At 34.6% G+C, this 25,235-nt stretch overlaps 1 protein-coding gene across 1 annotated transcript in view; it reads left to right on the top strand.

Annotated features, from left to right (window-relative positions):
- The first annotated feature begins 258 nt into the window (after positions 1 to 258).
- PIP5K59B (Phosphatidylinositol 4-phosphate 5-kinase 59B) overlaps positions 259 to 25,235 on the top strand; it is a 32,396-nt gene continuing 7,419 nt past the window's right edge. The window contains 18 exon segments of the mRNA XM_018448970.1: positions 259 to 854; positions 6,740 to 6,774; positions 8,203 to 8,331; positions 8,759 to 9,007; positions 9,082 to 9,234; positions 9,323 to 9,487; positions 9,574 to 9,789; positions 9,879 to 10,105; positions 10,192 to 10,324; positions 10,470 to 10,557; positions 13,621 to 13,683; positions 15,620 to 15,697; positions 17,348 to 17,401; positions 18,195 to 18,563; positions 22,308 to 22,515; positions 22,974 to 23,016; positions 23,018 to 23,123; positions 24,854 to 24,954. Coding sequence (XP_018304472.1) covers positions 740 to 854; positions 6,740 to 6,774; positions 8,203 to 8,331; positions 8,759 to 9,007; positions 9,082 to 9,234; positions 9,323 to 9,487; positions 9,574 to 9,789; positions 9,879 to 10,105; positions 10,192 to 10,324; positions 10,470 to 10,557; positions 13,621 to 13,683; positions 15,620 to 15,697; positions 17,348 to 17,401; positions 18,195 to 18,563; positions 22,308 to 22,515; positions 22,974 to 23,016; positions 23,018 to 23,123; positions 24,854 to 24,954 — 2,532 coding nt within the window. The 5' untranslated portion in view covers positions 259 to 739.

The following is a 25,235-nucleotide window of genomic DNA, read 5'->3' on the forward strand; positions in this document are numbered from 1 at the left end:
CACCTTCCGCTTACTTTCGCTTCTATAATTACGTGCGATCAGTGCGCGCACATGTCAGAGCGCGACGAATTCAAACGTAACGACGCGACGCCGCGCTGCGACGGCACTTGGAGTTCGCCGCGCGGCCGTCTGGCGGCGCCAGTGTTACGACAGCGCCGCGATGACGTTCGGTCGATAAACGGCGGGACACGGAAGGGTTCTCTGGAGGCGCTCTCTCGGGACTTTCGACTACTTTCGACAGCTCTCGCGAGTGTCGTCAAGCAGTCGTCAGATATCGTGGCGTTCGTGTTCTGCCGCTGTCAGGCCGAGGCTGGAGATTAGCAACGCGGGACTCTAGGCAAGGTTCTCTCTTTCTCTCCGCGCGCGATTCGAGGAAACCGTGAGTGAGTCATATTAGAACGAGCGGCGGAACTAACCGCGGGCGCGCAGCGCGACTGATGTCGCGCGCCGGACGGCGCTTCTCCGACGACGACGGGTCGCGTAATCAATCGTGATCGGCCGCGCGCGTCGTCTACAACGAACGGGTGGCCGCCGCCCGCGGCACGGTCTTCGCGCGCCAGCAGTCCGTTGAAACATGCGTCCGTTGCGGGGCGACGGGGACCGAGCGACAACCGAGGAGGCTCCTTCGAGGAACTGTCAGGGGGACCGTCGCCACCATCATCGCCGCCGACGCCGCCACCACCACCACTGCCGTTACGCGTGAGTCAGTGCGAGATCGGACGGAGGCGACGCACGCAAAATGGCTTCGGGCGACAATGTGGACGTGATCGAGGTGGTCGAGACGAGCTTCCCCGTGCCGGTGCAGCCCGCGGTGGATCACCTCAGACCGGAGCAATCCACCATCGAGGAGGACTGTGAGTGAATGTGACACCCGTACTCCGTTTCGTCTCGACCCCCTCCTCCTTACCGCGTGCCTGAACCATCCATTGTGACCTAACCTATACGGCGTGATCCCGGACGCCGCGTCGGGCGTCGTTTCTCGCTCGACGATGATTTCCTCAGCTTTCGCGAATCACCGTGGCCGGTGCTGGAATCACGTCCTGATCGCGGTGCTCGCGCCTCGTACGCGACCTTGCGCTCCTCGCGTTCGATCGAAGATCCGTTTAATATTAGCTGACCGTTTGACAGCTAATGGGTGTCACCCGACCTACAAAGCGCGAACGTGAGAGTCCGTACGTGTTGTCCGAGACGTAGGGAACGTTTGTTCGAAATGCGCTCCGCGTGTCGACGACGTGGCTCCTTCCTGCGAGCTGCGAGGTAATCGATCGATGGATAAATTTGACGGTCTCCGAACCATTTCGGTCCTCTTGTCGTCTTCAAGATGCAAATGGGTACTTTCTATTTGGTGACACAATTGACACGAGCAGGTATCGTTCTGTCTTTGTTATTCATAAAATGCCAAGAAAGACGGGACGACATTAATGTTAATTTGTGTTACTAATAACGAATTTGATCATTTGCATTACACTAGATTAGTGCATACTAAAAGCTGTTATACACGAATTAGCAAAGCTAAATGTAAAGCATAATGAGTATTTTAAATATACCTGATAATGATGTGTTTTTTTTACCCAACGAAAAATGGCTGTCAAATTGAAATGTCGAAATCACTGATATTATATATTCGATATTGACTCGACATCAATTCGATGAATCATTTTATCGCTAGATATCTGAATTTCTTGGTTCATCTTTTCTCCTTTTCGTTTCGTTGAGAATATAAAGAGAAAAAGTAAACTATGCAAGAGAAGTTTACCTGAAGAGAACACCTATTATCTTGTTATTTAACAGAATATATATGTATTATTTCATTGACAATGAAATCAAAGTTGATTAAATTATGCCACTGTACTTGGATACTTTATATAAAATAGCCTTACAATAATACAATAATGTGTACTAATCCATTGTATAATAGTGTGAATGATCGAATTTATCATAAATGAAAAGCACTCAATCTCGTAGTGGAATATCCGTATCATTTCGCTCGCATCACAAGACAGTAGAGATTCGTTTCGATTGCGAATAATAAAAGCTGCTTGCCAAGCCGCGATTTCTTCTATATTTGATCGCAATTTGACAGCTGATAGCTGTCAATCGCGACATCGAGTAACATGGAACGGCTTTCGCCTCGTGGCTTTCGGAAAATTTTAAATCCCCGATGTATGCTCCACTAAAAAGATCCGACGCTACGAAGACGAACAACACAGTCGAGAAACTTGTTCCAGCATGATCGTCTGCCGTGTATTTAGAGGTGATTAGTTTTTAACGCACTGTTAACTTGCGTTAAAAACTAATCTCCTCTACAACACGCACACAGCGATACTATCGCTACGTAGCAAAGGGTGCATTTAAGGACGCGGAGAATAACGTCTTCAGTTTACTCTCCGAGACTTGTGTATCCTTAGATAAAAACATCACACGTTCCACGCATGACACACTTTCCTTCCACGCGGCACACATTACGTAATTACAGAGATATTCAGCATTGAAAACTGCACAGTGAAGCTTTACTTGTAAAAATAACAAATACAATGAATCTTTATTCTCAATTCACATTCGGTAAATTCTATTCTATCGGGATGTCCGAAAATTGGAAATCCTCGATTGAACGGATAATGCCATCTTTCCTCGAAGAGCCATCTTTCCTCGTCTCTCAATTCGTTAAAGAGGATACACTAGTTAATGTTTTACGTGAGAAGTCCCATATGTTCGTGAAATTTTAATACGAGAGTCAGGAAGAAAGAGACAAAATTAGGGACATGTACGAGTTTCGATGTCATCGACCGCGCGCGAACGTTATTTAGCGAGTACGTTCGGGTTTCATTCTCGCCATCGTTGCCGACTCCAATCGAGTATGCGAATTCCACGCTTGATTTTCACTCCGTGTTTCGATTTACCGAACGATCCGTCTGATGCACTGCGATTCATTCGCCACGACTTCAACACTGTTAAATTCATAATGTCAAATTATACGCAATTTGAGTTATAATTATACTCAATTATACCCTATTTATTTTTAATCATTTTTATAGGTCGTCATTGCTCCTATTTAATATGTCGTTAATTTAACTGAAACAATGGAGTTAAATATTTTAATTGAAGAAATGTATTGAAGACTCGAATTAATTCATTATTTACTAAGTGCACACGTTGGTATGGACGTTGTTTCTTTTGAAACTAAACAGCCCAGGGTTGGAAAAACCCGGGCTTTTTTAAAAAAATTCAATCCACTCTGGGTTTTATGGGGGTTTTATTGGGGTTTTTTTGGGGGTTTTTGGGTTTTTTGGGGGGTTTTTTTGGCAAAATTGATTATTTGATATTTTTTTTCACGTAATATTTAGTTGTATTTATCATTATTCACTACCTTATTATCACTACCTTAATACTTTTATATACAGAATGATTAGTGGAGGACCATAGTGTACAAAAAAATTATACAATTTCGTTTAAAAAAATGGAGGTGACCTATATATCTTTTTAGCGCCTTCACCTAGAAGAAAGACAACATGATCAAAATACTCTTGAAACCATTCCACTTTCGTCTGAAACATTTTTCCTATCTCCAAAACTGTGGATGTTATTCGGGTGGCCAGTCTTAAGTGACTCACCCTGTATATATCTTAAAATTGATATATGTTAAAATCATCACTTCAGTTATAGTTTACATATATTCTTATACTTACAGTTATAGTATACATATATTCATTAAATATTTATAAATACGTTCCTTTTATGTGTTTAAAAAATTTATTTTTTTACAATTCCAATAAAACCCAAAAAAACCCCCTGGGTTTTTTTTGGGTTGGGTAAAATAATGCCAACCCTGAAACAGCCTAGCAAACAAGTTGACGTTATTTATTATTTTGTCGTTATTTTAATATTAAAGACGTCATCTGAACGTCAAAACAACGATAAAGCGTTCACTTGTTTGCTGGAAATTCCACCATAGAAATGAATTAATTTACATTTTAACACATATTATATATAAGTAAAAATAACAAAATAATTAACTCAAAGGATTGGATTATCATCGCTCTTTTGATCTTTATCGGATGATGAATTCGGTCATTCGCACTATACTGGATTAGTTCACATTAAAGGCTGCTTTATATAAAGTACATTGGCATAATATAATCAATTGTGACAATGAAACAACACATTCTACCAAATAACGAGACAATATCATTATTGGATATTTAATCGTTTAAAATATTTATATGCTTTTACATTTAACTTTGTTAATTTCGTATAGAGCAGCTTTAGTGTGCACTAATCTAGTGTAATGGAAGTGACCGAATTCGTTATGACAGTGAAGATGACAGCACACGTGGTTTGACAGCTGATGGGGCATCGAGCCAACGACGCCGCGAGACGGCACGTGGAAACCCGTGCTCCAGAATTCGCGTGGAGTTTGCCACACGGTCGCGATAATGCCCACCATTATCGGATTCGCGCTATCCGAAAAATAGATTATTTTCCCTGTCGTAGGAAAACATCGCCTACAAAAGTGGAACGCACATTGGAAGACGATACTGCATGCCCGAACTGTTTCTCTTCTTCGAAAGATAACTTCCCCTTTATCAAGCGAAAGATTCTTCCTTCGCCTAGAAAATCCTTCGGCGCTGTATTCGTTTATTGACACGAATTGTATTATACTTTTACAAGCAAATAAGAGTTTTGTTAAACTTTGGATTATTTTTTTATTTCATTCTTATCTTCCGAAAATGGAAGAAGTTATATTCTCATTGCGTTTTATTTTTGAAGCTTAAAGTTCGTGAAATGTCTATATATATTATATATTCAGTGACTTTAGTTCCTTCTTCCTTCTAGACACTTCAGATGACATCTCTTTGTTCGTCTCACATATTCTTTCTCTTAAGCACTATGTGAAATAAATACTCGAAATGTATTATTTCTTGAGTTTTTGATAGGAATTGTGTTAAACTTTAGATTATTTATTTCCATCCCATCCTTGGCAGATAAAGGAAGTTGTATTCTCATTACATTTTATTCTTAAACAAATTTAAAATTTGATGTGAAATATCGTGTTTAGTTTTTTTTAATTTTACTCTCGCTTCTGTCTAGACATAACTGAGATTTCTTTATTCATATTTTCTCTCTTATTACATGATATATAATAATCGAAACGTATTATTTTCTAAGTTTTTAATTACATTGGACAGGAAAGAACAAGAGGATATTATTTCGCTGAAGAATGTCTGTATTATCTCAAGGATGAGAACCTTAAGCGTTTACATAACACAATTCATTCTATCTGCTTCGAAAGAAAATAGTTTCACACGTTTTTTCGCAATGTATGAAACGCGACGGTTCACAAACGTACTTAGATTCTTCTGTGCAAATATCGCGTATCATGCATAGCTTTGAGAAATTCATTGATGGTATATTTTGGTGATGGTGCTGTTATCGGCGCCGCTTTTTTGCGTTTTTTGTTGTTGAAAAAAAAAATGATTTTCAGCCGAATAAAGACCACTACACGCGTTTGAATCATGAGCTCACAACGGGAGACGAGGGTTAAAAATAGAAGGCTAAGTAAGGATATATCTTGACTCGTTGTACCCTTATTCCACAGACTGTGTCATCCCAGGGGCCTTTTTCGCTCGATATCGCAAACCGCTATTTCCTCACACGTACACGTGCCGCTTTTTCTGCAATATCATACTGGATACTGTACGCAGTAATTAGTCAATTCAAAATTCACTTGAAACGATAAACAATTTGTCATTCAATAAATCTATTGATGACTCACAGACTTGTTTTGAGGACTTTTCATCTCTAAAAGTGGCTTCGTATTTTGATGTTTTATTTTAAGAAGTCATTATTTCAAATAGATATGTGAGATGCTATCTTTTTATTATAATAAAAACATTAACACGTTCACTTTACATTTATTTATGAAAATTAATGACTTGTAAATACGAGAAATTGTGTATATAAGATGATATATAATTATATAATTCATACATTCATGTTGCTTCTTCAATAAAATATAGAAAAGCAGAGATGCAGTAAATTTTAACAATTAATTAATCACGTTAAGTGTGCAATAGAAATATAAATCATGGAATGTCAGAAAACCGTAAATATTTTTCGAAAGTTTAATGATTACTGTAATACATACGTGTTGTATTATAAAAGAAGCAATCTCGCTTCGGTGAATCGATCGTGTAAAAATATAGTTAAAATCATACATTGTTTTTAATATCTAATATTCATTTTCTTGAAGTACATTTAAAAAATTGTTGATTTCGCGTAGAGACTCAAACTTTTTTTATACGTATCAATGTTACTTATTATACGTATATAATACATATTATATTCGTATACGTACATTACTAAAAAAAATTATTTTTGGAAAGTCTTTTTAACAAAAAATGTTGAATTTCCTTATTTATTATACCAGGATATTTATATAAAATAATATCTAGTTCTTACTTACAATTAATTATTTAATAGAATTTGTGCATGTAAAATTTTAATTTTATTGCCATATTTTTTAGTTTTATCAAAATTTCTATTATATGACAAATTGAATTACATATTTATCATTACTTTATTGATAAAAAGAATATTTCTACGAAATTTCATATATTATATGCTTATTTTTACGGAATTACATCGCGTTATCTAACTTGAGCGCTGTTTGTTATCAAAATACATAGGTAGGTATATTACTTCATACGACGTGACTAAAATACCTTTGTTTTTTTTACAGATAAGTCGACCGGAGAGAAAATAACAGCATTTGACGTAAGTATCGATTTTTCCTTAACTAAATAAATGCTACTTTTAAAATATTCTCCCAAAAAATGCATGTGTTTCAGTTAAATGACAAAATCGATTTTATTTGAATATTTTATTAGACTCCAATGATCTAATGTTTAAATAATTACTAGCAATTAATGTAATCATATAAATGGAAATACACGCATACATATATCTTCGTGCGTTCATGTCAAACGTCAACTCGTAAATAATAATTTCATTCTTGATTTAGCAATTCAAATGAAAGAATTACGTTCGTTCACTACGAGTTTCAGACAAAATCCTTTGTATTCTGTTATGTCTTAATTTTATACCATGCATATCTCCCTTTGTTTTCTAATAAATAATTAATAATATTTTTTATATAGATTTGCCAAGTTTTTATTTCTCAAATAATTTAAAAAAAGAAGCATCTACGAAAAAGCCGCTCTAATTCGTAATGTTGCTGCATTTCATCATCTTTTAATTATTTTTCATTAACACTCGCTCCACTTTTACTCGGATCGACGTTCATATATTGCATTTATTACTAATCGCGATCGCTTAAATATATGCTTTTTATTTTTATTCTATAAAGACATTCAATGCGCGATCGTGCATTATTACCTTCCAAATAAAATTCATGTCAAGCGCGTAAGATAAGATGGGAATAAAGATAATAATCTGGAACAAGTAAATTGCCTGATATCTTTTGAATTAATTCGAAATAGATCAACATCGACCATAACATAAGATTTCTTTAATCTTCTATTTACAACCAGTCGCGCCAGATATATCCTAAGTTTACTCACGAAATCATTTCTATTTTTGTACGACGTACAGATCTGCCCGTCATGGATAATTTACACTCGAGCGTCCGCAGGATCGATTCTTGTACGCTTGCGAAAGAGTACAAATTGTACGCAAAACGAGTTCTCGAATTTGTGACTTGATCTTGTTATTATATACGACTCGCGAGACACACTTAAAAATATAGACAAGAAAAATATATTATAAATCAATGTTGCACGTGAACGATTATCGCGGATATCATGCTTCGATAATCACATATTTTTGCAAAATGTATGACTAATCGCAGCGATATCTATCGCAAAGAAACTCTATGAATCCCCTTTTCTTCACAGTTCTTATAATCATTCGTGTGAATCGCGCGTAACCGGAGACATCTTCGGTATTTCCTCCATATGGTGCTAAATACTACACTCTGCTACAACAGATAGTTTGTGACATGCATATACTGAGACCTTGCGTAATGCGAGCTAGCCGGAACACATATAACTTGTTACATATAAATTCTTGCTGTGCGCATTTTAGATTGCATTGAATTATTATTATTCAAAGTGAAACTATTTTCCTTGAGTATATGTTCGGTGTTAATAAAAATGTGTTATGTACTATCAATTATCTTTGCAGAGCTCAGTAGTACAACATGGTACGACAGGTGGCAAGACCCTCGTGGGGGTATCAAGAAACAAATCGGAACGAGAGAGGAAGATTGGGCATCGAAGAGTTGGAGTGGGAGGTGAAATCACATATAAGAAGGTATGGGAAGAATGCCAGTGTAGCACTCCTAATAGATAATTTCTTCAGATTTTGCGCTTTGTAATCAAAGTTAAAGAGTATTATTAAGTGAAAGAGAAAGACTTAATAAGCTTATACTTATATTATGTTTAGCAGTATGAGTGGTAAGATCTTTTGATAAAAGAGATAAGCTACTTTTCTTATTTAGCTATCAATGAGAGCTACACATGTATTTACTACACATGTATTTACTGATTCAATCACCTGATATAAGCTTATTGCAGGAGAGACTAGACTTTCTCTATTTAATAGTATGAGACATTACTGTCTTTTTCTTTATTAATATTATAGGCATGATAACCGTATAAAATTAAAATTAATAATATCTATAATTTTATATCTTCACATGATTAATTTAAAAAATATATATTTTATTTATTTTATACAGATTCAAACGACACAAATTATGGGATCTATTCAATTGGGTATACAACATGCTGTTGGCGGTCTTGCAAGTAAACCGGAACGTGATTTATTAATGCAAGACTTTATGACGGTGGAAACAACGAACTTTCCTAGCGAAGGATCAAACCATACTCCAGCCCATCATTTCTCCGAGTTTAAATTTAAGAACTATGCACCCATTGCATTTCGTTATTTTAGAGATCTCTTTGGCATTCAACCGGATGATTTTTTGGTAAACAAATCTCAGAAATTTTTTTCTGTATAAATTATAACGTTATGTACTAATAATAAAACTTACATTTTTAGATGTCAATGTGTAGTGCACCATTGCGTGAGTTATCAAATCCTGGCGCCAGTGGGAGTATCTTTTATCTAACAGATGATGATGAATTCATCATAAAGACTGTTCAACATAAAGAAGGAGAGTTTTTGCAAACTCTACTTCCAGGATATTACATGGTATGTTCTAGAAGTGGATAATTACATAATATAATATTATTTTTAACACAAAAAACTTTTTTCATAACAACAATCTTATTTCCTGCAGAATCTAAATCAGAATCCAAGAACATTATTGCCAAAGTTTTTTGGATTGTACTGCTATCGATGTAATAGTAAAAATGTTAGATTAATTGCTATGAATAATCTTTTACCTTCATCTGTAAAATTGCATCAAAAATATGATTTAAAAGGGTCTACATACAAAAGAAAGGTTTGTAATATTTTTTATAAATATATATAAGTATTATATCTCAATATATATAATTTTATCATTAAGTTATATATTAAAAATTCTAGGCATCGAAAACAGAACGTTCGAAGTCTTCACCAACGTATAAAGACCTAGATTTTATAGAACATCATCCAGAGGGTATCTTTTTAGAAGCTGATACATATGGTGCACTAGTAAAAACTATTCAACGGGATTGTCGTGTATTAGAAAGTTTCAAAATTATGGATTATTCTTTACTTGTTGGAATCCATAATCTTGATCAGGCTGCAAAAGAAAAAGCTGTAAATATCATGTGACATTTTTCATCACGTAAATGTCAGTATATATTTGTCTTTACATACATACTATACATATACATAATATATTATAGCAAGAACAAAGATTATCGGCAAGTGCCGATGAAGAAATTGATGAAATGGGTGGCGAAAGTGACGGATTCATTCAATCTGAGAGAGAAAAGCAGAGAGAGGATAGAATAGGCGCTGCTGCTTTAAATCGATCACGTAGTATAAATCGTCAAAGGTTGGTTGCTCATAGTACAGCGATGGAAAGTATTCAGGCTGAGAGTGAACCAATAGATGAAGAGGATGATGTACCGTAAGCACGATACATTTAACTCTTACATGAATGTGTTAGTATGTTATTTTTGATTATAATAAATTTCATTTTTATGTTCCTAACAGTTCAGGTGGCATTCCCGCTAGAAACGCGCGTGGTGAACGTCTTTTATTGTTCCTTGGAATTATCGACATTTTGCAAAGCTACAGGTTGAAAAAGAAACTGGAACATACGTGGAAATCGATGATACATGATGGGGTAAGTGACGTATATATAGCACACATGCGCGCGCGTGAATTTATAGATTTCCTTTTATAATTTAATTATCATACACTCTTTGACCTCCTTTTATTGGTCTCAACGTCCTATTGTTAATATAGAAGAAATGTTCTTACTTTCTAAGGACACTGTATCAGTGCACCGGCCAGGATTTTATGCGCAACGCTTTCAGGATTTCATGGCCAAGACAGTATTTAAGAAAATACCATCACGTAAGTACCATCCGAATCAACCTGTCCTAACAAGTTTGACTACAAGATTACACTCAGCAAAACTCGCTAATTTATGAGTAATTTCACGCTTACTTATTGGTAGTCATTGTTTTCTGATCGATTACGTTAATTCAATGCTTTAGACAGAGATAATTGACTTCCTACGAAGACAAAAAACAAGTATTAACTTTAATTAGGAAAACTAGTCATTGTGAGATGTTTAAATTGAAAATCAGAATCTTTTTTTTTTATAACAATATCGATATTCAACCATATACAATGCTATCGAATTGTACCTTTTATTGAGGCATTTGAGATATATTTTAAACATTTAATGAGATGAAAAATGAGAGTAGGACAAAAGTATTATAAATGAAGCTCAAAATTGGTACTTACAATATATGTATATATAGTGTTACAATGATATAATTAGTAAGGTATTTATATTGTTACTTAAAAAGCATATACCAATCCTCTTAGACAGCAGTAAGTCGTAAGCTAGAAACATATATTTTTCTTTTTTTACAATTTGCCACAAAACTCGTTTACGTAATTTACTTTTATAGTTACATGTTCTTTTATCTAGCGTGTAACAAACTTATTAATGAATTGGAACATTTAGGAGACACAACAAAATATTAGCTTCCACAAACATCTTACTCATACTACTATTGTCAGGATTGACACAAGCGATGCCAGTTTTAATAAATACTCTAGTTATTTGTATTTTAAGAGTGTTGAAAGCGCAGGTCAGCGAATCAATTTTGTCCTAACAGATTTTATCACAGATTTAGCCGTCCAGAAAAATGTTCTAACGATTATAATAGCGTTATAAGATATTTGAGTGACTGCAGAGAATGCGACAAATACTGTGCGGATATCCGAAAATTATCTAGACGTGGTGCTTGCATCAATATCATAATTATATTTAAATTTTATTCATCTATCGGTGCCTTGCGTAAGTTAATGAAATATCATGCATAATTAGAATTATTTGTTGTAAATAAGAATAATGCGTTTTTCATCTCAACGAATGCGATATCAATAGAATTCAATCCGATCCAAAACAGAGCTTTTCGGATACCTGCATTCGTTTCAAATCAATGCTGTGAATAAGATATATTTTGGGTTTATGAGTGTCAATTGATCATTTTTGGGTTTTGTTTTGGTGTAACTAATTGCTAACACAATACACGTTTGTATATTTTATTATATATAATTTTTCTATAATTTATGATAATTTTTGTTTTTAAGTTCAACCGTATTGTGCATTTCATATTTTCTTTCGATACACAATTTTTTTTGATATATTTGTTAAAAAAAGAAATAGTGAATTACCAATCACTGGTGTCCACAGATATAGCTGAGTATTTTTTATATATCGATATTATATTAATCTTGACTTCCATTAGCATTCTTATATATATGTTAGATTTTATTCCGAGCCATGTTTGAAAAAAACAATCATCTTAAAGCAAAATTTTTATAAAATGTTATATAAAAGCTAGAATCAAATATTTTTTGCTTATTAATAACTGTTTCTTGATATAGTCTATAATATAGCTGAAGATATGTATGCATCTGTTAGTGTACAGATTATCACAATCACAATTTTTATATCGGTTTAGATTTTTCAATCGATCAATAAATATCATGTGCCAAAATTTTATATGAAAATTTCTTTAATGTCAAGGATAAATAAATCATAATAAGAAAAGTTTCTATTTTATCGATGCACCAAAGCAATCATTGATATATTTTCCTTCATCAGAGCTTATTAGTAAAAAAAGATAGTAGAACGCACGAAATACATCCGAGCATTCAAGTAGTGTATTTAATAGTTTCAAAAAGAAAAAAAATGCATGCCATAATTTTATCGACACAAAGGTTCTTTGTAGAGGTACTAGTTTTGTGCGATCTATATATCTGTAGAAGAATCTCTGCGATATATAAATAATGTTGAACGTATATATTTTTGGCAATAGTAGCAAATGTAGGACCGCGTGGGTGTACGAGATTAATTACCAAAAGAGTGCGAGAGTGTGAGAGCGAGAATAATCGGTAGAAGTAGAATTTTTTTTATTGTAAAAATATTCAGCTATTGACTGAACGTGGGCACCATTGTACATATTTATATATTTTACAATAAACATTTTCGCTGTTTACAACTTCATTTCATTTATGAGCCCACCCGTACACTTATAACTTACTGTATTATTACTATTACTTTTACTACTACTACTACTACTACTACTACTACTACTACTACTACTACTACTACTACTACTACTACTACTACTATAACTATTATTACTACTACTATTACTGTACTGTTACTATTACTACTAATGCTATTACTGTTACTATCATTACTTTTGCTATACTAGTACTATTACCATCATTATATTGACGTCGTTCCTTATTATGACATACATTCCCTTGTAGTCGTTATTCATATTAAGTTTTTTGCACCATCAGCGGGTTACACTTTGTATATTGTCTTAATATTGTATCGTGCAATGTGTTTGTTGTGTTACGTACGTTTGCGTTTTGTTGATCACCTATCACTTATACTTTATCATATGACTAAACAAATTACAATTGACAGCCCAAACATCTTAGGGAAAGTCATATAATTAGTGTAATATATTTTTTAAATTATCATATGTTAAAACATCATTGAAGCAGCAGTAACTTGAGTCGCATAAATCTTCGAATGCAATAAGATTCAATTGATCTACATAATAACTTGCAACGGTATCTACGATATTAATTTTTCCTATCCGAGTACACAAAGGAATACAAGCTTAAAGTCGCTTTGTATTTCAACTTTCAACATGTTTGAAGATTAAGTGTACCCTGACTTTTCTTTAATGTTTCTATTCTCGGCAGTCCCTATGATTTTGTCATTCGTTCAATGATTCGGTATACATAATCATATTATAAGCGGTATTAGTTAAATGTTAATGTTTCTCTGTGTCCCGTGCACTTCTTTTCGTGTCAACTCCCAATGACCTCATCTGACCTGCTACCGATCGAAACTCGAAAATTGAATACCAAAAGTGGACCTGCCCGAGATTAAGGGGAATCATCGCAAATTCCGTAACCTCGTCACCAGCTATATAGGTAACTCTGTCTATGTGTGTGTCCATCTGTCCATTTGTGTACGAATGTATGTTTGTTTTCACAAGGTCCTCTGCCTTTATATGTATTTCTTCTTATGAATGATCTGTTTTTCATTGATTTTACAATATGTGGATTTACAATATGTGGTTTATCTCACCTCTTATGTACACACAATTTTGTATTGAACAGATAAAATCTATCACAACTTTTATCTATCACAATTTTTTGAAGAATTTGAATAATTGTTTTAAAATAATTGCAAAAATAATTTAAAAGCAAAGTTAAATGTTATGTTTCTCTGCATGTGATATATTCAAAGATAAAGTGTTATTTATTATATTAGAATGTCACATGTTTATTTTTATATTTTTTACTTGATGAATTAAAATTGAAAGGAATATAATAGATCAATTTATTTATAAAAATCAATTATACACACATATCTCAGAAGTTTGTTTTATATTTTACAATATGAATATATTTTTTACACACTACAATTTTAAAAGCAATTTTTTATGTTTGTTCATTAACACACGATTTTTAAACTTGAATGTTTATACTAAAAATATTTGTTAAGCAAACTAAGTGAAATTAAGCAGCAGAATTATGTAAATGAATCTTTCGAATATCTTTGTGAGTGTGTTTCTTATTTCTAATTTTATCGCTTCTGCTTATGAGAATTGTATGCCTGATACATGTATTTTTTTATCACTCTTCGCACATATATCCGTTGTCTGTTTTTCTGACATACATTTTGCAACACAGCTCAAGAATGTTTTTATAAATCTAGGTCATTCTTCTCTCAATATATCCAAGAATAACATCTATACTAGTTATAGGAATGAATTACTTAAAAAGATTTCGGTAATTACGTTTTACTCAACGTATTCCACTTAATTTCTCTATCTATAAACTCTACAATCCTAAAATTTCCTTATCACATTCGGTATCGTGCAGCAATTAGTTTAGCCTAGACATACCCTATAATCACAGCACGGACCGATAAATTAATGGAAAAACGTCTGCGCAATTTACAATGAAATCTAGTTGTTACGTATGCATAAAATGTATATCTACAGATTCCAGCACAATTTTCTCATGTACGTATATTCTTTTTCTGTGTAATTAATTAGGCATGGAGTTAAACGTAGCACATACAGGTGATAATTGCTAATCGTAAAGAAAGTTTTCGCTTAAAAGCAAGCGAGGTCATTAAATGTTGTCCGCTTGACTATATTCTCATTTATTCATAATATGTTAGATATTTTATGCCTGCGATTAATAAAATATAAGTATTTTTATACAATAAGTACATATACTATAGCTTAGAATTTGTTAATAAATAGTAGAATAGTATAGTCATAGACTGAAAAAAGAACTAAATTTATACACAGGCTTGGCACAAATGTAGTGCTATAGTAAGATTTGTCATTCAAACAGAAAAGTTAAATATTTAAAATTAAAATTATAGGCGAAAGAACGATTAGAATTAATAAATAGATAAATTGGCTATGTAACGTAAAAGCACTTACTTAAAATAAATAAGATAAATTACGTATAGATAGATTGCGATTTTAGCTGTGTATTTTTATATCTTTTTGTAATTTTCTTTAGAATTCATCGTAAATATATTGTGATGCAGCAAAGTAAAAATTATTTTATATACATATGTAATTATAGTAAAAATTGAATAACCCGATTGATGATATTCTAACAATTAAGTTTATATGATATTTTTGTAAACTAAAACAAATTAACGAGACAAAGCCAATAAAATGTCCTTCGATCCTTGCTGATATCGGCTTTTGTAGCGTTTTGAATCCTTTTGATAGGCGTACTTAACACGTATAATTTTTACAGCAATTTTTAAAAATAAATTTATTTAGTTCGCACAGCTCACGCAAGAAATTATAGCATCGCATACTTTATGTTACAGCTTTGAAACATTCCCCGTCGAAGAGAAAAAGTATAAGCAGACCACTGAGGCCACTGGAGGGTGACTTTGATTCAACCGGTGAGTTAAATACGTTTCTTTCAAACTCAAATGATTTTTTCCAATTTTTTATCATTCAAAAGTTCTCTACGCTTGTTCATGATATCACGCGAGAAATTGATCGGTTTTCGGAACGTCATCAGTAACAGACCGTAAATAATTATTTCGCGTTTTTGAGTAACTGGATATTTTTAATATTCATCTTCAGCGCGTCTAAAATAATAAATTGTGATGACAGAATTGATTAAAATAACGTCCAATTTTAAGTAAAATATATCAGCATCGCGATTAGAGGTTTGGACGTGAATTCCGAAAATCGTGCCGAACATTTCGACAGAACGTTTTTTTCACACGGTTCTATCATTAGCTTTGCGCTGGATTTCACTGTAGCCAGGCACAGCGATCAGTGCAATAAACTTAGTTGCGGCATTCCCACGTTACCCGCTTCTAAAGCATTCACGACAATACCGATATGCGAAGACATCGAGAGTTCTAGGTGAAGTTCTGTCCGATCCTATCCGATCTTCCTGTCCCTTGCTCCACGTTGGCTTCCTATGGATACTTCACTACAAATATGAAAAACGTATGTACATTTATTATAATCTCTAATTGTTTAGTAGATTTTAATTCGCACCACAAAGGCGCACCTTGTAAAGAAATCGATATTCAATCTCACGTTTTTCTCTTACTGGTGAATCAAAAGTTTAGAGAATTTTGTCATCAGAAATGTAAGTCTGTACATATCCTGCATATCTTGCACGGGCTCAAGTCACCGTCAGCGACGAACGAACGTAAAATCGGTGTAAATACTAAATGCAAAATTATACATTGTACATAACAGAGAGAGAAAGCAGAGAATTGCTGCGTTTTATACCTTTTAAATTTATATTTCACCTAGCAAAAAGTGATTCCACTGAACACACACCTCTGCACCTCGCGCTATCCTTCTCACTTCATCTCTCCTTGTATTCCCATTATCAATTCGTTTACCATCCTATATATATATATAGCTTTTTACATCGTGAATGTCCGTTAATCGTTTTGTTTCCCTGCCACATAAACGTCCCTCGTTCGAATCCTCGGGTTTTGCCTCGGGACTCTATCGGCCAACGAAATGTGACAGAGAAACTGGAACCGCAATTTCGATGGGGTTTGCTTTTATCGTGCTTCGCTGCAAACGAAATGCTTGAAGGAACGTTGCGTACCCAATGACGAAGCAGGGTTTGAATGACAATCGCAGACAAGTCGCTGGATCTCGATGCTAGATATATATGCAAAAATAACTCCTACAATTTTATCGGAAATAATTGACAGGATCGAAAATATGAAGCGCATATTTCTTGTGCAACATCGATAATTCTGTCGTTGCTCTCACCGTTTCAAACCCTACGACAAAGAAATTTCGTGACTGAATATGAAATTACTTTAGTGGTACAATTATTGGCACAATATTGTTCAAATATTGGTCCAATATGTTCCCAATGTTTAACCAATATATTGCCAATAAATTGCTATTAAGACATCTTGTGCTTGTAACGCGCTTTCGGCACTGATGAATGGCTTCCGCGTTTTCGGGTACTCTCGAAATCCGTGGTGAGTTTCTCTGTCCGATTAAGAGCTGGATACGTATCACAGTACGGTAATGGTACATGGTGTTATATGGTGGTTTAGCGGTGGCGGCAACTGGAGGTTCGACAATGCATGCTACATCACCTACAAAGGCCGGTGAGTCTCGTACAATCACTTACTCTCGTAATGTACAGTTGTTTATAATTGTCATGTGAAACTATTTTCAAGATTGCGTCGCGATGTCGCGAAAATGTACCATTATCTTTTTAGAACGGTGTTACACTCGAAAACCGAATGATGTCGGCCTTTTTTCAATCGTACTTTTTTTGTTCAAAAAGTAAAAACAATAAATATGAAAAAAATTTTAAGGATTCGTGTATATAAATTGTTCTCTAACATAATCTATTTAAAATTGAGTGTATTTAAAATTAAAGATGAAAGTTAATGAATTGAAAATAATTTAATTAATTCCGTATTGCAACAATATTTATTATAAATCATGTGTCATTTATCGCTTTAATTAGAATTGCAAGTAATTTTTTTGAACTGTGCAACGTAAATTCGACACATTCGTGAATCGCGAAAATGTTATCAAAGAGATTTTATTTATTACATTATTATGTAATAATCATAGGACAAAGCGAACTTCACATATTACACTGATCAAGAACTTATTTATAATTACAAACATATGTGTATTATGATAAATCGCGATATGTATAAAATATTACACTCGCGGACCACTCTCGTAAAATGAACCAGCCAGAGAAGAATCGACGTTGCACGGTTCTCCAATCATTCGACTTCTCTCATCCGGCTTCTCTGTTTCTCTCTTTTCGCCTGTCTTTCTCTCTGTCTTCCCATTCCGCGCCATCGCGACGCGGCACACGCGACTCCCTCGTTGAACCCTTGGATGGCCTCGAACTACCTTGAACGACCATGGCAGCAGTTAGCCCGCCCGATCCTGCGATCAGCGCGATGAACGTGGCGGCCTCGGTGCCGATTGCCACCTCCACCCCGGTTAACCTTGCCGCCGGCCCGCTGAGCCCGCCCCCGTTGACCTTAGCTGCCGGTCAAGGTCCGCACCACGAGCATCCGCCCGGGGCCGCCCCCACGGTCAAGGTCACGAGTTACCCGGCTGTACTGAAGGGTAGAAGCGCGGCCAGTCCGCCGAACCCGAACCTGGTGCCGTCCGGCAAGATCCCACCTCCGGTGCCACCGCGGGGCACAGGCGCCTCGAGGACCGCTAGGTCCTCCGAGGATCATCGGGCGGCCAGCACCGCCGCCTCGACGACGTCGTCGGTGACTTCCAGCCGAGGTGATGAAGCAGCCATAATCACGAGATACCGCTTGCATGACAGTTCGTGCGACCTGCACCATTCGCTCCTACCTGACTATTCCTCTACCTCTACTTCTGTCATCACCGCTAAAACCGTGGCCTCTACTATCACTGCTGCTACTTCTATTAAAGCTACCTCCGCGACCTCGAATGCGTTGCATGTTCATACATCAACATCCAATACTTGCCGTGTCACTCGTCGCGATCGTGTCGGTGGAGAAGCCGGACGGATTCGACCGATGGACTCGATTCAGCATTGGCATACCCAAGAACTCGACGAGGACGAGGAAGAGTTCGTCAGCGTGGTGAAAGTCGAGGACGCTTACTTCATTAAGACTAGCCTGCATCCTTTCAAACCAGATAGAGGAATTCATCGATCCAATCGCTTGAAAGATTTCAGTGGAATTACGAGTAACGATAATTATAAAGTCTCAAAGAAAGATAAAGAGAAAAGAGGCGATACCAAGACGGATCATCTAGCGAAGTTTACATACTTTTTAAATCCAAGCTCTCGATCTGATCTCATGAATTACAAGATGTCGCGAAAGGACAAGAAACATTCGGAGACATATTACGAGAGAGTAAAGAGAAAGCAAAAGAACCTTGAAGCGTCTATCACAACGATCACGACAATGTCGCATCTTTGTAAGCCAGTGGAAGATGCGAGAACGCATCATATGTACACATCTCGTATGGAGGCTGCTGAAGAATGGACTGATTGTAAGCAAAAGATCTTAAAATTCACGTCAATTAAAAAAGATAGTATTTTGCTGCAAAAGATTCGAGAGAAATCTAAGAGAAAGAAACGACTTGCGCCGGAACCGTCGATAAAGAAACGAATACCTAAAAAGGAAACTTTTAATGGAAATTTAGCTGAAAATGAGAAAACAGATGTAAAAAGAAAAGATGGAAATTTGTCTTTGAAAATGAGTTCTCTAGGAAATAAGAGTGGTTATCATATTCAGGAGAAAAGTAATAAAATTGACACAAATTTTACAAGCAAAAAGAAGGAATCGGCAATCAGATGTGATGAAACGAAACAGAATTGCCCTTCTGGCAGAGATAATAACTATCTTGATAAGAAGAAGAATATCTCTAAGAATATAAATGATGAGCAAATAAATAATAGAGGTGGATTCAAAGGAATTTTTGCAAACAGTTACCGTGGTAAAGTTGAAAACATAGAAGATAGGATAGTTCATGAAAGGATTAGTAAATTCGATCGACAGACTAATGAGAGATTAAAAAAATATAAAAACGAGTCTTCGAAATCCGACTGTAAAAGCTGCGATGGAAATTCGTATTTTCGTGAAGAAGAATCTTTATTCGATATTAAGAAGACCAACTCGAAAGATGTGAATCGAGATAAATTGCTGAGTACAATCGAGAGAGAAGAATTTATATCTTCCAGTTTCGACGATATTCGAAATAGGAATAACGATGTTCTAAAATGTTCCGTTTTCGAAAAACTGAAGAACTTTGAGAAGATTAAGATTGATGTGAGAGATAAAACGAAGGATGCTCGGCGAGAAGACGTACACTTGGATAATTTGAACTACGGAAATGAAATGAACGCTATTAAACAAAAATTTACGTTACCGGTTAATGAAATTCGATTGAATCAAGAGGAAGAAAAAATCGTATTGAAAGGAAGATTATTAAATACCGATGTTAAACACAAGAGACAAACATTTAAGTCTCTTTCGAGTGATTATTGCGACGATTTATCTAATTCAGAGCTTGGAATGCTAAAACCGAATGTTTCCTTCTTACATACTTATCGAAAGACGCGATCGTTTACATAAAGACATAAATTTCTTGATTGCTAATTTTAGCAAAGTGATTTAAAAAGGTATTAATAACGATAAGTCTTGATGCCATCCAACTGATAATGATTACCAACTGCGTAAACGATAGTATACAAAATTTCTTTCCGAATTTATAATCTTATAAAAGAGATCCGCAGCTTCCAACTTTATGAAGAAACTACAACTTTCATCTTTCTTCACTGAACACTTATCACGTAAAATGTTTTTGATCTCTTTTATATCATTATTGCATGACAACACAAGCATACGTTCTAATAATTATTATTTCCTGTATATCGTCATCTGATCTCATATCTCAGATTGTGATAACAGTATTTTCGGTAATTACCAGGATTAGCGAAGATGGTGTGTTATGTTTACCGTTAAATGTTTGACTATCATTATTAATAGAAGAGAGTAATCTGTGTTGAACTAATATCTTTTCCTAATCTCTTTTCCACGTCTGCGACGTTTCAATGTCAGTCGATTTAAGACATCGACGAGGTATCGTTTATGTATAGCAAAAATCGTTGTCGAGTTCTCCCTGCTTATTGTGTAAAATTATCGTTATGTGATTGATTGACATCTCTATTAGCTTAAGTATCGTTCGAGTTTTATTAAAAACTGCATGCATAGAATTTTATTACCAACAACGAGTGAATAAACGCAACGTGTTTTACAGGAAATGAAATTTTGCTTATACCGCGTTATTATTCTCAGAATAATATCTCTTTTGCTTTTGTTGCTAATTTATTTCGTGTAATCCGATATCCGTCCATTTAATTGCGTTTATTTACCTCCTAGTCGTATTGTGCTATTTAATCGACTCGTTCTGAAGTTTAATAAATTGTTTAGTAATAATTTGTCTCATGTAACACAAGAGGATGTTCATACGAATACATTGATGATGTAGTAACCGCAACGTATAAAATTGTATCTATTCTGCATACTTTAATTAAATAGTTTATGTTGTACTTTCATAAATACGTATAAGTGAATACTTTAATACTCGTCCGAATTTGTTTCTATCATTTTTGAATATAGATGCTTTATATTGACATTTTCAACATTTTTAAAAATGCAATATTCTTAGATAAATGATATTATCGCGATTCTTAAAATTTGATTTACGATATTGTTGCTAGCTTGCCTTCTTAAAATTGTTGGAAATGTAATTTTGCTCTGCATAGTTTTCTCGCTGCGGTATATACAATCGCGCTTGGAAACTTTATATAATTATCTTCCTCTTTATATCCTCTTTATCTTTCTCTTTGTATTAAATATCAGAAGTTGTTCATCCTAAGCTTCCTCAACTATATTTATATACAGACGGGCAGAAGAATTAATTCATTGTGGAATTAGAGGAAATATCATTACTATTTTTCATACACACGTTAAAAATTTCGATTGATCAAAGATTGTGCTACAATTAAATTCACATATAGAATGGTTTAAAATTTGGAGTATTTGTCGAATTAATTTTTATAAATCTGCATAAATATGTAAAATTAACAAGTGGTATGTAGATATTAACTTTAAACCATCTTATATGTCGACGAATTTTTCTTATAATAATAATCAAGTTGTCAACAAATTAACATATATACAAGTCAATATAATATTATGAAAAATGTTTCCAAATCTTTCAACTTTTTTTTGCAAATATGAGAAAATATATTAGTACCTCTCAAAAAGTCGTGATAAGAAATATATTTTTATCCTAAAATCACAATTCAAGGAGTAAATCGTAATTTTCTGCCAGTCGTTTTCGTAAGCATATTTAGGTGTGATTACTATTAGTGTAAACACTGTAAACGAATCTCTTATCTCAGCTATCCTTTGCCATTCCATTCTTGCCTACTATTTCAACATTTGATTGTATTAATTAGGGCTAATTGTAGCGCGCTTTTTGTAGGTGGCACCCTTCCTTCCACCTGCTCCACCCCGCCCCCGCCCTTTGATGATGCAGTCCACTCGAACGACCAAACTTTGGCTTCCGGTGGTCACCTTCAACAAGGCGGCACAACCCCTATTCTCACAAGCAATCTGTTCTCTACTCATTCCAAACAAAATAAGGTTGTTCATCACGTTACCCTCACCAAGACGTATCACGACACTGTAAGGTGAGTACACTCTTTTGCCAATTGCTATCATTGATAATTTTGAAGTATCTCAATTCTCAACCCCAGTAATAAAATCAATAGAATAATATTATTCATCATTTTGTATATTTACACGAATAAATTAAAAATAGCTAACAAATTTAGTATAGAATGACAATTTTAGTGATGCATGCAGCTAAGAATAGATTGACGATCAGATGCAATTGATAAGACACGTACACAGAGATACGTCTTATACACTGCTTGAATTTTTTTTATATTACCTATATTTAGCCTGAAATATATTTTATGCTTATCTTCGCACTTTGCACGCATCTAAACAACATTTTTTTCTTTGCTTTATCACGGCAACCTCAGGAAAAGGAGAATGTTAGTATTTGATTTTAATTTAATCACACATGATTACTCGATTCCTTCAGCTTATCGGCATTAAACATGACAAACAAATTTATCCTCAGCATATCGGACGTGCATTTGGAGAGCAGCGGTAGCGGTAGTGGCAGGGGGGGGGGGGGGAACAAAACCGGCCGGAAGTGCTGAGGGCTCGACGCCAACGTGGACCGAGGGCACGCCGTCCTTCACCGAGAGCTCCAGCAGCGGCGACATAGGTAAGTTGCTCTACGCGCTGAACATCTACTATGGCTCCTGAAGGATACTGCCACGAGGACTTCTCGACTTCTTCTGCTGGTACCTCCCCTCTCTTCTATCTCCTTCGAAAACTCCAACGAGGAGTCGCTCGTGCGAAAACAAACATAGACATTATATTGATTCTCGCTGTTGTTTAATTATCGAGTGTTAACGTAGATCTTCTAAACTCTCTAAGTGATTTTTTTAGATTGTTGCCTTTCTGTGAGAAAAATATTAGGAAATCGACTTACTGTTTTAGAATTATATCACATTGATTCTATGAATCTGAAACTTTTTTTATAAGCCTTTTTTTATTTCTGATTGATATAAATTGAATGATGTAACAGTCAACAACATTGACAATCATGTTGGCGATAAATCTTTCTATCTCGTTAATATCATAGAGTTATTGGACACTTGAATAGTGTGTATTGAATGTTTAGTTCATGAAAGAATTTAATCTTTCTAAATACTAAACATCTTATTTTTTAATATATTACATACATATACATTATTCTCATCAATTTTCAAATCATATTATATATCATTATATGTGTATATACACACACATGTATATACATATATGTATATGCAATTATTAGATTATTACATTTTAATATCAATTTGACAAAAAATCTTTTTCAATGCCGAGAAAAAAACGGAGATTCTTAAAATTTTTGTCTACAACGAAATAAACATAAAAACATAAGATTTAACATATAAATTAACGTATCAGAAAAATTGAAACGTAAACTATAAATTAGAAGTTCAATTTGTTGTATATAATATATACATGTATGTATACATCTTTGTTTTTTTATTATGATTTTTATTTATTGTTATAATATTTTTTTAAAAGGAAAGCGGATTTTTTGAAATTAAAATAATATGACATAATTGTCTCGAAATACACACATACCTAAAATATGTGAATGCGACAATTAAAAATAAATGTTTAACTTTAATGTTATTGTAACTAATGTTATTGTTGTGTAATATCGATTATGCTTCAAGATTGTTAGTCAAATGCGAAAATATTTTCATTCGATTATGATTTTATAACAGCTATAATCAATCAACATTGTTGTTCTGTCTAGTCCTGTCTAGCTAATTTAAATAAAGCTTTGTTAAAATGCCTGATAACTATGAAAAAGACAATAAAGGAAAAAAAATACCAAACGCGAAACCTTCACTTCTTCGTCACTCTTCATTGAATCCTGTCTACACGTTGATTTTATTTTTCTGTTTTCATCTGTATACGTTTTCTGATCTTTGAGAATTTCTTAGGACCTCTGGCAGATAAGTTTTGATCTTTGTCTGTATTTTTTTATCTCTTCTATTTTTGTATCTTTCTTTATTATTGACTCACACAATCAATTAGTTCACACGCTTCTTCTCATGCATAGACAACACAGTTTCTTAAATTCACATTTCATGTTTCGTCCCAAAATTGCGAAACCTCGAGAAAAAAAGGCACAAACTCTGAACTACTTTTCATTTATACGAATGCTATGCATATGTCTCGTATTTTGCACGGCGATAAATATATATTTAAAAATTTAATCTCTCACGCAGTTACGACCGCTTTTTTCAAATATAGAGCTAATTTGGAGATTACACTATCGCTCGAGATACCTCTTGCCTTCCATTAATGGTAATTTGCGAGGACCAATGATATTTTTAGCACGATGACGATTAACGATAATTTTAGGTTGCCCGACGACACCAATCAAGGGTAACCAACGTCAGGATGACGGTGGAAGGATCGCGGCCACTGTGGAGGAGGCCCTAGCGAGTCTCACAACTGAGATGGTAAGTCCTAATTCATTTTGTTGACCGATCGGACACAAGAAGATACAGCAAAGGCAATGGAGAATCATGCTGACATTGTATAAAAATTTATAAATTTATTTTATATTTAATATGCTTCCATGAAACCAGCAACACAGGAGGGGGATTACAAAATTGAGTTTTTTAAGACAAAAGTTCATTTTGAAAGAATCTTCTTTTCATATAATTTTTTTATTTCAGTAATTCTATCCTTCTATTAATATGGCTCCGTATTTATATCTTTCTTTTATTGATAAATGTAC

Source organism: Mycetomoellerius zeteki, unplaced genomic scaffold, assembly GCF_001594055.1.
Source record: "Mycetomoellerius zeteki isolate Tzet28-1 unplaced genomic scaffold, Tzet1.0 scaffold228, whole genome shotgun sequence".
In the NCBI taxonomy this organism is placed as follows: Eukaryota; Metazoa; Arthropoda; class Insecta; order Hymenoptera; family Formicidae; genus Mycetomoellerius; species Mycetomoellerius zeteki.